This window comes from Palaemon carinicauda, chromosome 44 (genome assembly GCF_036898095.1).
Source record: "Palaemon carinicauda isolate YSFRI2023 chromosome 44, ASM3689809v2, whole genome shotgun sequence".
Taxonomy (NCBI): Eukaryota; Metazoa; Arthropoda; class Malacostraca; order Decapoda; family Palaemonidae; genus Palaemon; species Palaemon carinicauda.
This window is the reverse complement of record NC_090768.1, coordinates 19,472,407-19,487,406: the sequence shown is the minus strand read 5'-3', so window position 1 is coordinate 19,487,406 and position 15,000 is coordinate 19,472,407. Positions and strand designations below refer to the sequence as shown.

At 37.5% G+C, this 15,000-nt stretch overlaps 1 protein-coding gene across 1 annotated transcript in view; it reads left to right on the top strand.

Moving 5' to 3' along the window:
* The window catches only part of LOC137634349 (G-protein coupled receptor GRL101-like), a 376,114-nt gene that overhangs the window by 341,118 nt on the left and 19,996 nt on the right, over window positions 1-15,000 (top strand). Inside the window, exon 22 of the mRNA XM_068366747.1 lies at window positions 1,723-1,921. Coding sequence (XP_068222848.1) covers window positions 1,723-1,921 — 199 coding nt within the window. The remainder of the gene's footprint in view (window positions 1-1,722; window positions 1,922-15,000) is intronic.

The following is a 15,000-nucleotide window of genomic DNA, read 5'->3' as shown; positions in this document are numbered from 1 at the left end:
GAGTAAGAGGTAAAAGGTAAGAGGTAAAAGGTAAGAGGTAAAAGGTTAGTAGGAAAGTAGGAGGAGGTAAAACATATCAATGGTTGGCGTGTATGCTATTTTATTATTTAACGTTATAGTTGTAGGTACGTTACCCAGAATTTTTTTGTTTTATGACTATGGGTAATGTCAAAAGCAAGCGACCGGCGACACCCGGTTAAAATTTTTATATCAATTCTTTAAACCGCTCAATCGGGTAAACGTTTTGTTGTCAAGTTATGTTCGGATATAGACAGACGTTTCCCCGGTCAAAAGTTCCAACCGATTTATCGGTTTTTGGGTAAAATATCACTCTTTTTTTACGCAATATAGTCATATCTTCAAAATGTGAGGTCAAACATGTCTATAACTTATTATTCAGAAGCTGAGAAATAAACGTTGAAAGTTCGCTTAAAGATGTCAGTTTGATGCCTTTTGAAACTTAAGTACGTGACTACAGCCTTCGTGATTACCGCAAAACATTCCCACATAGCCTAATACACAATTTAAAACATAATCTACAAAACCTGAGGTTGAACAGCTCTCTAGCTCATTCAGAAGCTAAGATTATAGAGTTGAAACTTTGCTAAAAAGCGTCTATCCATGACTCTATATCGAACACCTGAAAGTTGACGTCATTTTTGCTATTTTTTTGCATATTTCTGACGTCATATTTCACGAACCTTATAAGATAGGGACTTGAAACTTTTAGGATCGTCTAGTCAAATTGAATAGAACTAAATCCTAGAGTTTCAAGCTTATACTATGTCCAGAAAACACTTTTCTGAAAACCCGGTATTTCTGGTTTACGTAATCGTATATAACAGCACTGGCAGCATTTTTCTCCTCGGTCGCGCTTGTCAGCGCTGTGATATATATATATATATATATATATATATATATATATATATATATATATATATATATATATATATATATATATATATATATATATATATATATATATATATATACTAGAGTCGCAAATTATTGGGAAACCAGAATAAATGTAAAACTTGAATGAATTATGCATATGTATTTTTGACGCAGTGTTGATGGCCATTTCGTGTAAGTATAAGTTTTCTGCATTTTGTGTTCATCCCCGGTTCAACAGTTATATAAAACATTGACGTGGTGATGACTTGTCTGTGATTTTTGTCACAAATAAAAACAATATGAAAGGAAACTAGTCAATCGATACAAAAACAGACTGATAGATTCTTCTGCGTGTGTATTTATGTACATATGTGAATTTATACATACATAATTATATTTGCTCTCTGCGTGAATAAAAATAGACGTAAATAAATGTAAGTAGGAGAGAAAAACAAAACTAGCTATAAAATTATAGAAATCTCGAAATAAAAAGAGCTAGAAAGTTTAATGTCTCTTCGTAGTAAAGAAGTTAGTAAGTTTTTTCTAGTAATGATATGTTAGTCGTTTTTTATATATCTAGTTTTTTGTGAAAAAAGATTTAATTTTGCTTTTTTTTAATTGAATTAAAAATAAAGAATAGAAGGTAAGAGCTTCTTATTTCAGTTTTACTAGAATAATTTTATTATGTTGTTAAGACATGTATTCATATGTGCACGGTGACGCAGAGAGCAAACCATTTCGATTACTTTTGAACAGTTAATTCATTGATTTTGTGTGTGTTTGTTTTTTCTGACGTTCATATGGTTTCTTTTCGTATTTCCCAAACAGGTCCATTCTTTCCTAATCACTAACCTAGCTTTGGGGGACCTCTGTATGGGCCTGTATCTCCTGATCATCGCAGCCGTAGACGTGAACTACAGGGGCGTCTATTTTTTGTACGATGCTGTTTGGCGGACTTCCACACTCTGTCAGCTGGCAGGTTTCTTTTCCACGTTTTCGAGCGAGCTGTCTGTCTTCACCCTCACAGGTTAGAAACACGTTGAATTGTCTTGCTTTTTATATGTTAAATTTAGGTTTTTTGGTTGATTTTTATCTTCTTAATCGTTATATTAGATATGAACTCTGCTTGTTTGTTGGATGGTCTTTATATTTTTTTTTTGCAATGAGGATGAATAAACGTTTAAATATGATGACGGTAAATATCTCTCTCTCTCTCTCTCTCTCTCTCTCTCTCTCTCTCTCTCTCTCTCTCTCTCTCTCTCTCTCTCTCTCTCTCTCTCTCTTGAAATATGTAATATGTATATTTATATATGGCATATGATTAAATAACAATAATCACACAGATATACTGTATATATATATATATATATATATATATATATATATATACACATATGTATACTGCACATAATATATGTCTATATATAATAAATATCTAGTTATCTATCCATCCATCTATTTATATGTACAAATATATATATATATATATATATGTATATATATATATACTGTACATAATATATATATATATATATATATATATATATATATATATATATATACTGTACATGGTATATGTATATGTCCATGTAAAATAAATATCTATCTCTGTATCTATCTATTTATATATGTAATGTATGTATATACATATATACAGTATATATATATATGTATATATATATATATATATATATATATATATAATGAGATTGGATGGTATGTTATTTGTAAGCCGTTTACGCTTTGAGGATATTGCAAAGTAAACGGAAAAGAAATAGAAAATAAACAGTCTTGGGGTTCATTTGAATATGTGTTGATATTTTGAAGGGAAGATATTTACAGTAGTTAATGAGTCATATAAGAAAAACCAAGAGGATTTTAAAGTAATTCCTAACGAAGACCTAAGTGGATGTGTCACTTGTATGATTGATGTTAGATGGTTGAAAGTTTTTAAATGTCTTAGTTCATGGATTTTATGGTCCGGTTTTAGTATGACAGGAGAAAAATATGCAATGGTGACTGTAAGAGATCCAAAAATATCAAAGAATATAATGGGAAGAATTCCTATATGGGTGTGGTTCTTTACCTTGCTAAGTTTGGCGAGCCTTGTTCGAGTTGATTTAAATGCAAAAGTAGGTGACAGAAAAGGAAATGGGGTTGGTGGTACGTATGGAAATTTTGGAATAAAAGAGACGAAGAGACTCGTGTGGAAATGTGTTTTCAACGGTGCTTGATTTTTGAAAATACAGTAGATAGTATATCGAGAAGAATATTGAATGAAATATTCATCCTTACTTCAGTATTTTGTATAATTTTGACAATGTAAAATCAAAATTTTTTTCAAAAATAAGATATACGGTATACATCCATATTTTGTTTACACAATTAAGAGCTTTATTAGAAATCAACCTATGGTTATTTTTTCTATCAATTTGTTGATGTATTTATATCCTTTTATGAAGAGAGTAACGGTGTTTATAGCTGATAGGTTTTTAATTTTGTGGGTTTTTTTTACTACTTAGAAATTCACACCATCGCAGCAACAAATTAAATATAAACCAAGAGCAATCAGATATTTCTGACTTCCGCCAAAGGTTAATAGAGTCGTCCATGGCCAAAGATCTATCTGTGATGAAAATTTCGTCAAAATCCTTTGCGTAGTTTTGACGTAATCTTGTCCACAGACACAGACAAATAAATAAAAAAATCGTATCTAGAATCCGGATTCGGTACCGGATCATCTCCAAAAGGTAATGGAGTCGTTCATGGCGTAAGATCTATCTGTGGTTGAAATTTCGTCAAAATCCGTCAATTTGTTTAAAATTTCTTTAAAATTGTTTAAAAAAGCATGTCCGGATCTGGAATCCAGATCCGGATCATCTCCAAAATTTAATGTGGTTGTCCATGACCTAAAATCTATCTAGGGTAAAAATTTCCTCAATATCTGTTGAGCAGTTATGACGTAATCCTCTCTGCAGACTCACAGTCAAATAAATAAATTAATTAACCGCCTCGAAAACAACCTCCTAGGCTGAGGTAATGAGGATACTTGGCTGTCTTTATCAGGACGTTTTGTACCCATATTGCACTTGCCTTTAGTAAGTTAATGTACGTTATTTCGTGACCTTTTAACTTTGGTGTAATTGATAGTCAGATTTAATTAAGCTCGAATATATACTTTTCGTAAATTCATCCTACATCTCCATCTGGGATAAAATCAATGTTGATTAATAATAGTTTTAGGGTATAATCTCATTTACCTAAGTTTGGTTTTGAAGTTCCTGATATCTTCCCGAAGAAAGTTTTGCCTACTTTATGTAATTAACGTTTAAACCGAGAATATAAATAGGACGTTCCTTTGATGCCATATATTGGGTCTTACCCTTATGAAAGTTTAAATGCTTCAAACGTTTTATAGGTGATTCATCTTCTATGTTTCAAAGCTAAAAGAATGGTGTGTTTTTGGCTGTTATAAGATTATTGCTGTATCATCATTTCTGTTGTCTCTTATTATCATTCAAAGCATGGGGGAGAGCTCCCGAACACCAAACTTTATTTAGGGACAATACAGGTATTTATAAGTTATGTAAAGGTAACAGCTGCATGTGTACATTCAACAACTTTTTTTCATTAAGGTTGACATTTGCATAAGATGGATAATAAAATAACAGTAATGAAAATACAGTTGAAAATAGCATGTGAAATTCAACGGGCTTTTTCCCTGGATTGTGTACTGTACAGTAGAGGAAAACGTGTTTTGATAGGCGTATGTTTGTATGTCTGTCTGTGTGTTTGTGATTGTGTTTGTGTTTCACGTAACTCTAAAACTATTTGAACGAATCTCATGAAATTTGGTACGAGAATTGGCCATGATCCAAGGACAACTTGATGAGATTTTGGGAGCGATTGGGTCAAAAGTCAAGGCCAAGGTAAGGAACGTCTTTGCCATATCGTGGCTAATTTTTATCTGATTTGCATGAAACTAGTGTCAAAATGTTCATAATTCAATTGCCGATCTTGTGATATACAACACGATATAGGTATGCGTTCTACCGAGTGCCCGTTCCAGTTTGAATCTGCGTTGCTTGGTGTACGTTCATTACAGTATCTTAGTATTCTACTCATTTTATTGAACGTAACATATATGTGTTAACATTCTTAAAGGGATTTATTATGAGCTCCTAGGGGGTTATAAAATCGAGTTGCTTATTTGTTTATTTATTTATTTATCTATTTATCTGTGTGTATCCGTCTGTCTATGGACAGGATTATGTCAAAACTACTCGATGGATTTTGACGAAATTCTCACCACAGATAGATCTTAGGTCATGGACGACCCCATTAAATTTGGGAGATTATCAAGATTTGCATTTTTTAAAGACAACCTCAAAACAAATTGTCGAATTTTGACGAAATTTCCACTACAATTAGCTCTCAGGTCATGGACGACTCCATTAACTTTTGGAGATGATCCGGTTCCGGATCCGCATTCTAGATCCGGATTTGCATTCTGTCTGTCTATCTGTGGCGAGATTGCGTCAGAGCTACGCGATGGATTTTGACGAAATTTTCACCACAGATAAATCTTAGGTCATAAACGACCCCATTAAATTTTGGAGATGATAGAGATCCGGATTCTAGATCAGTATTTGCATTTTTCGCCATTTTAAAAGCAACGTCAATCAAATTGTCCTATTTTGGCGAAATTTCCACCACAATTAGCTCTTAGATCATGGACGACTTCATTAACTTTTGGAGATATCAGGATCCGGATTTTAGACAGGGATTTGCATTTTTCGCCATTTTAAGGACATCATAACAAATTGTCAGATTATGACGAAATTTACACCACAATTAGCTCTTAGGTCATGGCGACACCATTAGCTTTTGGAGATGATGCAGTTTCGGATCCGGATTCTAGATCCGAATTTGAATTTTTTTCTGTGTCTGTCCTTCTGTCTGTGGACAGAATTACGTTAAAACTACGAGACGGATTTTGACGAAATTTTCACCACCGATAAATCTTAGGTCATGGACGACCCCATTACATTTTGGAGATAATCTGGATCCGGATTCTAGATCCAGATTTGAGTTTTCAGCCATTTCAAAGGTAATGTCAAAATAAATTGACGGATTTTGACGAAATTTCTACCATAGATAGACAACTCCATTAACCTTTGGTGGAGGTCCAAAATCTCTGATTGTTTTTGCTTTTATTGTTTCCTTTTATGTGATGGTCAGTGTGCTAAGATCTTACTCTGATTCATATAAAACGCCATGTACTCAACCCATTCAATGGCGAAATTGAACTTTCAAATTCTCTCTCTCTCTCTCTCTCTCTCTCTCTCTCTCTCTCTCTCTCTCTCTCTCTCTCTCTCTCTCTCTCTCTCTCGATGTTATGTTACGGGTTAGAAAAAAATAACATGTTTGTAAAAACACTTAATTGGCTGATAAGGATAAAAAAATTGTAGCGATATCCGTAAAATATTTCTTTCCTTGGAAGTTGTTTTAATGAATATTAATTTCCAGCATAAGGACAACAGTCGCAGAGGACAGTTACGCCTCATTCTAGTTTTAGGAAACGCTTCCCTAGTGATATCATTAAAAGATAGAAAATACATTCATTTCTACTTGTTAAGTAATTTCACCGTCAAAATAGTTCTATAACCTTAAACCTAGTTAGATAAAGTTTGTGCCACATAAACTGTAGTTTTTTCGTTTTACTTTAAGACTTCTCGCATAACTGTTAAAAACAGACAGTTAATCCAAACATATTCTTCCGTGGCTTTATTGTCTGAGGAGTGGTGTTGCTGGATGACATGTTAGTTTATCCAATCAAACATAATGGAATTTTTTCAGCCTTCATGTTTTCTAGATATTGTACCAACCGTGTGTCACACAATTTTACATAATTCTTTTTGTATATAATATGCTTGTATCTTCGCTCTTCCCTCGCACTCAAACGAACATGAAAATTTATGTCTGCTGTTTTGCTCTGAACATTGTCTGTCTCTCGAACATGTTATGTCCTGTTGCCTTGAGGTTTTGTATATAAAGAAGAGTGTTCCTTAATATATAACTCAGTTGATTGCATCCTGCCTTTGAGTTCACAACCCTCTCTCGGCCCGTCACATTGGTGACCCCGGAGTGACTCGCTCCTCCCGCCTCCCATCCCCCCTCACCGTTACTATGACACCGTCAACGCATACCTTCTGCAGCAGTACTCGCCGTCGCCAGCCGCCCGTACAGCAACGCCTTTTCAGCTCTCTCAACAACCGTTGGGGGACCAAAGGGCTTCGCTCACCCTCGGGAAAATGACCAGTATCACTCGCCTGCAACCTGCCGCACACGGCTCTAAACGTGAGGTGAACCTACTTCGTGCCCTTATGGACAACCACTTCATGACCTTCAAAACCTCCATCAACGCCTCCACTCATGACGAAGAGGACACCTATTCAACTTCAACCGAAGCTGACGTGAATGCTGTAGGACATACACGCCTATGAATGCCGTAGGACATACACGCCTATGAATGCCGTAGGACACGCCTATGAATGCTGTAGGCCTATGAATGCCGTAGGACACACACGCCTATGAATGCCGTAGGACACGCCTATGAATGCTGTAGGCCTATGAATGCCGTAGGACACACACGCCTATGAATGCCGTAGGACACACTCGCCTATGAATGCCGTAGGACACGCCTATGAATGCCGTAGGACACACATGCCTATGAATTCCGTAGGACACACTCGCCTACCCCGTGACGAGCCGGAGCGGCAACAGCCACCCATCATCCACCACTCGCTCGCACCCAAACCAACGACTTCTACAGCCACTCACTGTCGCTAATCGGCGCAGTTTTTACTACTACCTCTCCAGATTCAGGGCACCTATTTAACATGTTCAGTATGTCATTTTTAGAGGGGGAGCCATGTACCAACCGTGTGTCACACAATTGTACATAATTCTTTTTGTATATAATATGCTTTTATCTTCGCTCTTCCCTCGCACTCAAACGAACATGAAAATTCATGTCTGCTGTTTTGCTCTGAACATTGTCTGTCTCTCGAACATGTTATGTCCTGTTGCCTTGAGGTTTTGTATATAAAGAAGAGTGTTCCTTAATATACAACTCAGTTGATTGCATCCTGCCTTTGAGTTCACAACCCTCTCTCGGCCCGTCACAATATTATGAAGCACCAGGGAATTTATGGTAAATATGCTCTCCAGAAGGAACACACGCTTATCAACACCTTGCTAAGATATCGAGAAGCCTGATTGTTATCTTAATGTATTGTAAAATTTTTAGCTTCATTCATTATTTATCTTTTACGTGGCACTAAAGTTGCTCTTATTGGCTATGCTTGAATAGTTACTCAAACACACCCACATTCACAGTATGTAGGCAATTAATTAGCTACCTGTTTTCTCTCTCGTTCCAGTGAAATACTTCCACGTTTTGGAGGCAAAAAAAAAATTTGCACAGGTTAATTGAATGACAAAATGAAATTACGCTTATGAGAAGCTATGATCGAATTATTGATGCAGTTTCTTTTCTTTATCGATTTTCCCGTTTCTCTCGTGTAATGAAAAGGTAGAGAGAGGGGTTCTTCGTTTACAATAGAGTACGAGATAGAATTGCATCCCACAGAGAGAGAGAGAGAGAGAGAGAGAGAGAGAGAGAGAGAGAGAGAGAGAGAGAGAGATTCTTCTTATTTGCTTATTTACATGTAACAACGAAACGATCGGTTATTACATCTCCCTGGAAGTACCTCAGTTTGAGGTAGGTTGAGAACAAATACGATTCTTTGAATAATGCAAATTATATGGAAATGGCTGGAAAGGGAATGTTCAACGGAATCCCAAGTTAAAATGTGTTGTGGGATTTTAGAGTCAACTTGCATTTTTGGGAGTGGAGTCGAGTGGTGAAGGCAAATGGATTTGGATTTGTAGGAATTGCGCCAAATGCCCCGACGGGTAACTGATTTATTACCTCTGCCAAGTTGGGAGGAGGTTATGTTTCCCCCCCCCCCTGTTTGTCGGTTTGGCTGTTTGTTTGTTTGTGAACAACTTCCTGGCCACAATTTTACTCATGGTGTAGTAAAACTTTCAGGGATTAATTGTTAAGTTGAGGCGTGAAAGTAATTCAGTTGTGAAAGTCCTAGGTCGAAGGTCAAGGTTAGGCAAAAGGTTAACCGAATTAACTTTAACTTTAAGTTCGCAAATGGTTGTCACAGACTTCAAATACGCATACGGTCTAAATTGATCCTGGAAAAGGCAAGCTGGTTTCGATACATAAGCGGTCGTGGCAGAGGTCTGCACTCTTTAGAGTGCTTTTCTAGTTGAAGTTGTGATCAACAACTGCATTCATAATGTTTATTATTAAAAAGCAGTTTATAAATATTTGAGTTCTTTATGAATGTAGTAACATAATAAAGTAGTAACACAGGTTGAGCGTAAGCGTTCGTGTTTGATGTTAAGATTCTCCTATAAAACTGTTAAGAACATAATTTCTAACAACGGCAAACTTTTTAAAATAAACTATGTTAGTAAGTTTTAATTTACGGTGCAAATATTTACTTTTCATATGCCAAATTGTGTGTATATATATATATATATATATATATATATATATATATATATATATGTGAGTGTGTGTGTGTGTGTGTTTGTACATCATCATCATCAGCCGTAACTCGTCCACTGTAGGACAAAGGCATCAGACATGTTCTTCCACTTCCGCCTGTTTATGGTCTTTTTATGCCAGTCTATAACCACAAATTTTCTGAGCTTGTCAATCTGTCATCTTCTCTTCCTGCCCGCTCTTTTTTTCTGCAATCTCTAAGGGCCCATTCCGTTAATCTTAAGCAGGCCCACGGTCCAGATATATCTGGACTGTGGCGCGCGCCTAATGAAAAGTGCAATAGGGCTTCAGCATGAGATAATCTCCAGAAAGGTCCAAAAATCCTTTTAGTATATTTCTCCCAGGAGACATTTGGACTCTCGGGTTAAGAGGGATAAACGGAAATAGTAGTCCTATAATGACTTCAAGATGAATTCATAACCGCGGGCTGACGTCATCGGTCACGTGACCGCTACCGCGGGAATCGAGCGAAGTGAAAACAAACCAGAGCAATGGCTTACGATTACGTTAATTCTTTGGATGGAGCTGCTAAAACACGTTACAATATAAAGTTAAATGCTTCAGGTGAGTAATAAGATATAAAATACAACTGTTCTAACTTCTAGCGACACTTGCAAGTTAAAAATGATGATAAACAATAATTATTTTGAACTGTTTACAGCACACAAGTGTGAGGTGTATTACTGCTGGCCTCATAAACCAATCGCCTTCTCTTTCCATTTCGCTCATACCTCTCAAGTTGTCGTTTGGCTTTGGCATAGCTGTCTTTCTTGAAAGGCAGTATGCATGGAATGTAGTATGGGTGTTCTTTCTCAGTCATGTTGGGTTTACCTGTATTTTGGCAATTTAATATAAATTCATAATGAACACCAATAGACATACTGTTGGAACACCAACCACCAGAATGTTAAATTATATTAAAATATGTTAAATTTCATAAATACCTGAGATAAAGTGTTCACTACAAATAACCCGACTCTTTAGTGGGGACCATTTGTGTCCATTTGGATTCATTTGCTGGCATGCTGCAAACCACTTATCCCTCCTATCCGGGCTTCTGCTACGACTGGGGAACTTGTAAAAATGCAACATCTTTCCTTGCATCATATTGTGATTCTTGCAGTTGAAAATAACACATGATGAAGGCATAATGGCGAATAATTTAGCTTTAACAGACGACCGTTCATGCAGCACCACGTTAAAGTGTGGTTTGTTTTCACTGCGCCACGTGCGGGAAGTCACGTGACTGCTCAGTTACCCGGATGGCCCGCGGTTATCAATAAGTACATTAACACTGTAGCTGACAAATCACAACCATGTAGAATCCGACACAGAATGCCTATCACGTTCCTTCATATTATTTCAGACCAGATTTATATTAAGTGAAAAATAAAGAAAGTAAAACGTACCAAAATTTAGTATTTTCAAAATTAGATGTAAGCTACCAATTGTACTTGATACCCTGTAATGAGCCAACTTTGGTTAACTAGTACCAAAAACGTAACCATGTGTCCATCTATTCCCTGTCATTACCATTATATCAGTGTTTCCCAACCTTTTTTAAATGATTACCCCAAAATTTTATTTCCAACTAATCAATTACCCCATTGAACATATACCCTGTAACATCGGATGTTTTTTTGCAGCCACCTGATGAACTGTATGGCTGCTTATAGTTAGGGATCCAAAACAAATACATACTTTTCCATTTTAATGGATATCAAAATGAACCATCATCAGTGCAGAATTTTCAGTGTAACAATATTAATAGATATTATTTAGTAATCACTTTATGTTTGCTCTGGTTTTTCAGTGTGAGGGTTGAGCTTGTTTTGCCTGTGCAATTTTCTCTATTCTGGGCTTGTGAATGTGAATAACTCAATTTCAGAACATCTTGATTACCCCAAAAATACTGGTCCATTACCCCCACTGGGGTAATTTACCCCAGGGTTGGGAAACACTGTGATTATATGAACTCCCCATGTCCATTTCTTTTTCTTACATGTTGTTTGAATATATCTTGTACTTGAGTTTGCTCTCGTATCCACATTGCTTTTTTCTGTCTCCTATGTTATTCCCATCATTATTCTTCCCATATCTCTTTGAGTTGTAACAGGCTTACGTCCTAAGGTTTCAGCGGGGCTCAAAGTGCCTGATGCATAAGTTTTAATACATAATGAGTACTCATTGTCAGTACAGAATGACCACTAAGGGTTATACTTCCACACCCTTATCTGTTTAGTTAAACCAGAGAATGAGTATCAGTGGTGGTACCTCCAGACACTTTTCTGTTTTCTTAAATCGGCAAACATAATGAGTACCCTTCTCCGTTTTCTTAGACAAATAAACATAAAGGGTACCAAACATCCTTTTCCATTTTACTAAACCAGCAAACATAATGAGTACCGAGGGTTGTGCCCCTGCACCCTTTTCCGTTTTCTTAAACCAGCAAAGATAATTAGTACCAAGGGTTGAATGTTTGCACCTTTTCCCATTTTCTTGAACCGACAAACATAATGAATACTAATGGTTGTGCGTCCGCACCTTTTCCATTTTCTTAAACCAGCAAAGATAATTAGTAACAAGGGTTGTACGGCTGTACCCTTTCCTGTTTTCTTAAACTTGCAAACATGAAAATTATATACATGTGAAATAGGGCACCCTGCTCTAGAGAGGCGTAGTGTAGGGGCTATCTGACAGGAGATATGCAGGTTTTAGGAGGTCAATGGAGACCCAGTCTTCTTTTCCACGGATGTTGATGCAGAAAGCCTTTGGCATACGATGGATCACAAGGAAAGGGCTCGTGTAAGGGGGTGGCCAGCTAGTGTCATTGACGAATGCAGATCTGATGGTATACGTTGCTTAGCTGAGGTATTGTAAGTCTGGCGGCATGGAGTAAATTTTCCCACAACGTGACGTAGACACTGGAGATTGTAGGATGAGGTTACAGACGGAAAAAATTTGGCAGGAACGACCAGCAGATCGCCATATACCATTTCAGCTTCCGAGACATCCAGGGTATCTTTAAGAGTGGTCCTTAGTCCCAGGAGGACACAGGGGAGCTGGGTAAACCAGTTGGAGTACTTGCAGCATGACATCAAAGGTGCTTTGAGGGTGCTATGTAAACCTTCAATCATTCAGTTGGCAGCAGCGTTGTATGCGCATGTCTGATGTAGGGGGATTTCAAGCAGGTTTGCTAATGATGTCTACAATTGAGAAGTGAAAGTGGTACCCATGTCAGAATTAATATGCTGAGGAATACCAATTCTCGCTATTCATCCTGAGAGTAAGGCACATGTACATGTGACAGACATTGCAGTTTCCATAGGAATGGCTTCAGGCCAACAAGTGGAGCGGTAGATGGTGGTAAACAGGTAACGATGTCCTTGTGATGTGGGTACGGGCCCAACTACGTCGACGTGGATGTGGGGAAACCGATGGCGAGGTTAAGGAAAGGGGCCCACTCGTGAATCCTTGTGATATTGTACTTTTGAAGTTTGGCATGAAGTACAAGTGCGGATCTAGTCCTTAGCATCCTTAGTAATTCCGTGCCAAATGAACTTTGTCTTTAGTAGCTGTGCAGTTGATCGGCACGAGGGATATGAAGGGCCATGAATGAAGTCAAACACCTGTCGGAGCATAGGAACAGGTATCCACAGTCTAGGTCTACTAGTACTGACTTCACAGAGGAGGGTGGCGTTGGAGTCGTCGAAGGGGGACGTCTTCCCAACAGAGGGATGTGCAGGATGTCCTACATACTTGGTACTGTGGATCCTTTTGTTAGGATTCTGCCAAAGGGTTGTAATCCAATCCCAGGTGAATGGCAGCAATTTGTTTCTTGACAGGGCATCGGCAATGGGATTTATTTTTCCAGGGACGTGTTGAAGGGTGCAATTGTATTCAGCCTCGGCAGAGAGATGTCAGCGTTGATGGCTAAACCAGGCGTCGGACTGTCGAGCAAGGGAAGACGTGCACCTGAGGCATGTGTTCCATACGAATGACAAAGGGCATACCTTCCAGGAAGTGGTGAAAGTGATAAACAGCCGGCAATTCGCGGTCGCAGGTAGAATAGCCGGATTCCACCTTGGACAGTTTTTTTTTACTGAAGAAGGGCATTCGGCAACGCACATTTTCCTGCGCAACGACACTAGTAAGCCTTCACTAATGCCCCCTTACACGGGTCCTTTCATCGTGATCCGTTATATGCCGAAGTCTCTCAGCATTAACATCCGTGCCAAGGAAGACTGGGTCTCCATTGACGGCCTAAAACTTGCATATCTCCTGCCTGATAACCCGCCTCTTTGGAGCAGACTGTCCTATTTCACATGTATATGATTTTTAGGGGAGGAGCCATGTAGCACAGGTGCTTCATACACGCTCTTACACTGTAACAATTTTGATTTTTTATCTCATCACTCGCTCTTCCCTGCACTGCACTAGACCAACTTATCATGCTTTATATTGCGGATGCGAGGGTTAGGCAATAATTAAACAATCATCGAGTTTATATACAGCGATGTGTGATTAAGATCGTCACAAAAATTCAAAGATGAAAAAGCATGAACTAGCATGATAACAACAATTTGGTCTATAGCAGTGCAGGGAAGAGCGAATGATAAGATAAAAGATTAAAACCGTTACTGTGTACGAGCGTGTATGATAATTATACTTAACTTTAAAAGTTCGCTGCTCTGATTATGTGAGGAATCACAATTATATCTTAAACAGGGTAGTTTATAATGAAAAAGTATTCTGTTAATCCATATTTAAGACTACTCATAACAGTCATTATTTCATAAAAAAAAAAGAAATCTAAGAAACTCTCATTTTCACTCGTAATGATACGAGTACATCATCTCCTTGAGTTGTTTATAATGTTTATTTTGTAATGTTTTAGGTGTAGCAATACTACAGTTTACGATTTCAGCCATGGAATTCTGTCGTTTTATCAATTTCTTTTGATTATACCTGATAAACATATAAGTGAATTTTATTCTAGTTTGCGAGACTTTCTATTACTATTGTATGGATATTCCAACGGAATTAGTATAGAATTTCTATCCGTTGACATATTGAGGAAAATTAGATGTTTCAGAGATGAGACCTACTAAGGATATCTAAATGCATCTTGTTTCTAACCAAACAATACAAAAAGGAAAAGAAGTCTCTTCTCAGTACCCAATCCATATTCTATTCCTTGCAGTAATCAGCGTATCTTACCAAACATGTTTCCGCATTGCTATATTTCATTATTCAACATCTCTCATCCTACCTTCCAACATTCTGCACTGGTTTAATAACTGAAAGTAGTTTTCGACGCGACGATTGCTGACGATTCCATTTAAACTTGTGAAAGGGGACTGGCGTGTAACTAAGAGGATCTGCTATGTTGTACAATTCAGACAGTGGTTGAATGGCTTAGCTTTTGTTCTACTGGTCGCATTGCATTCCGGCGGAGT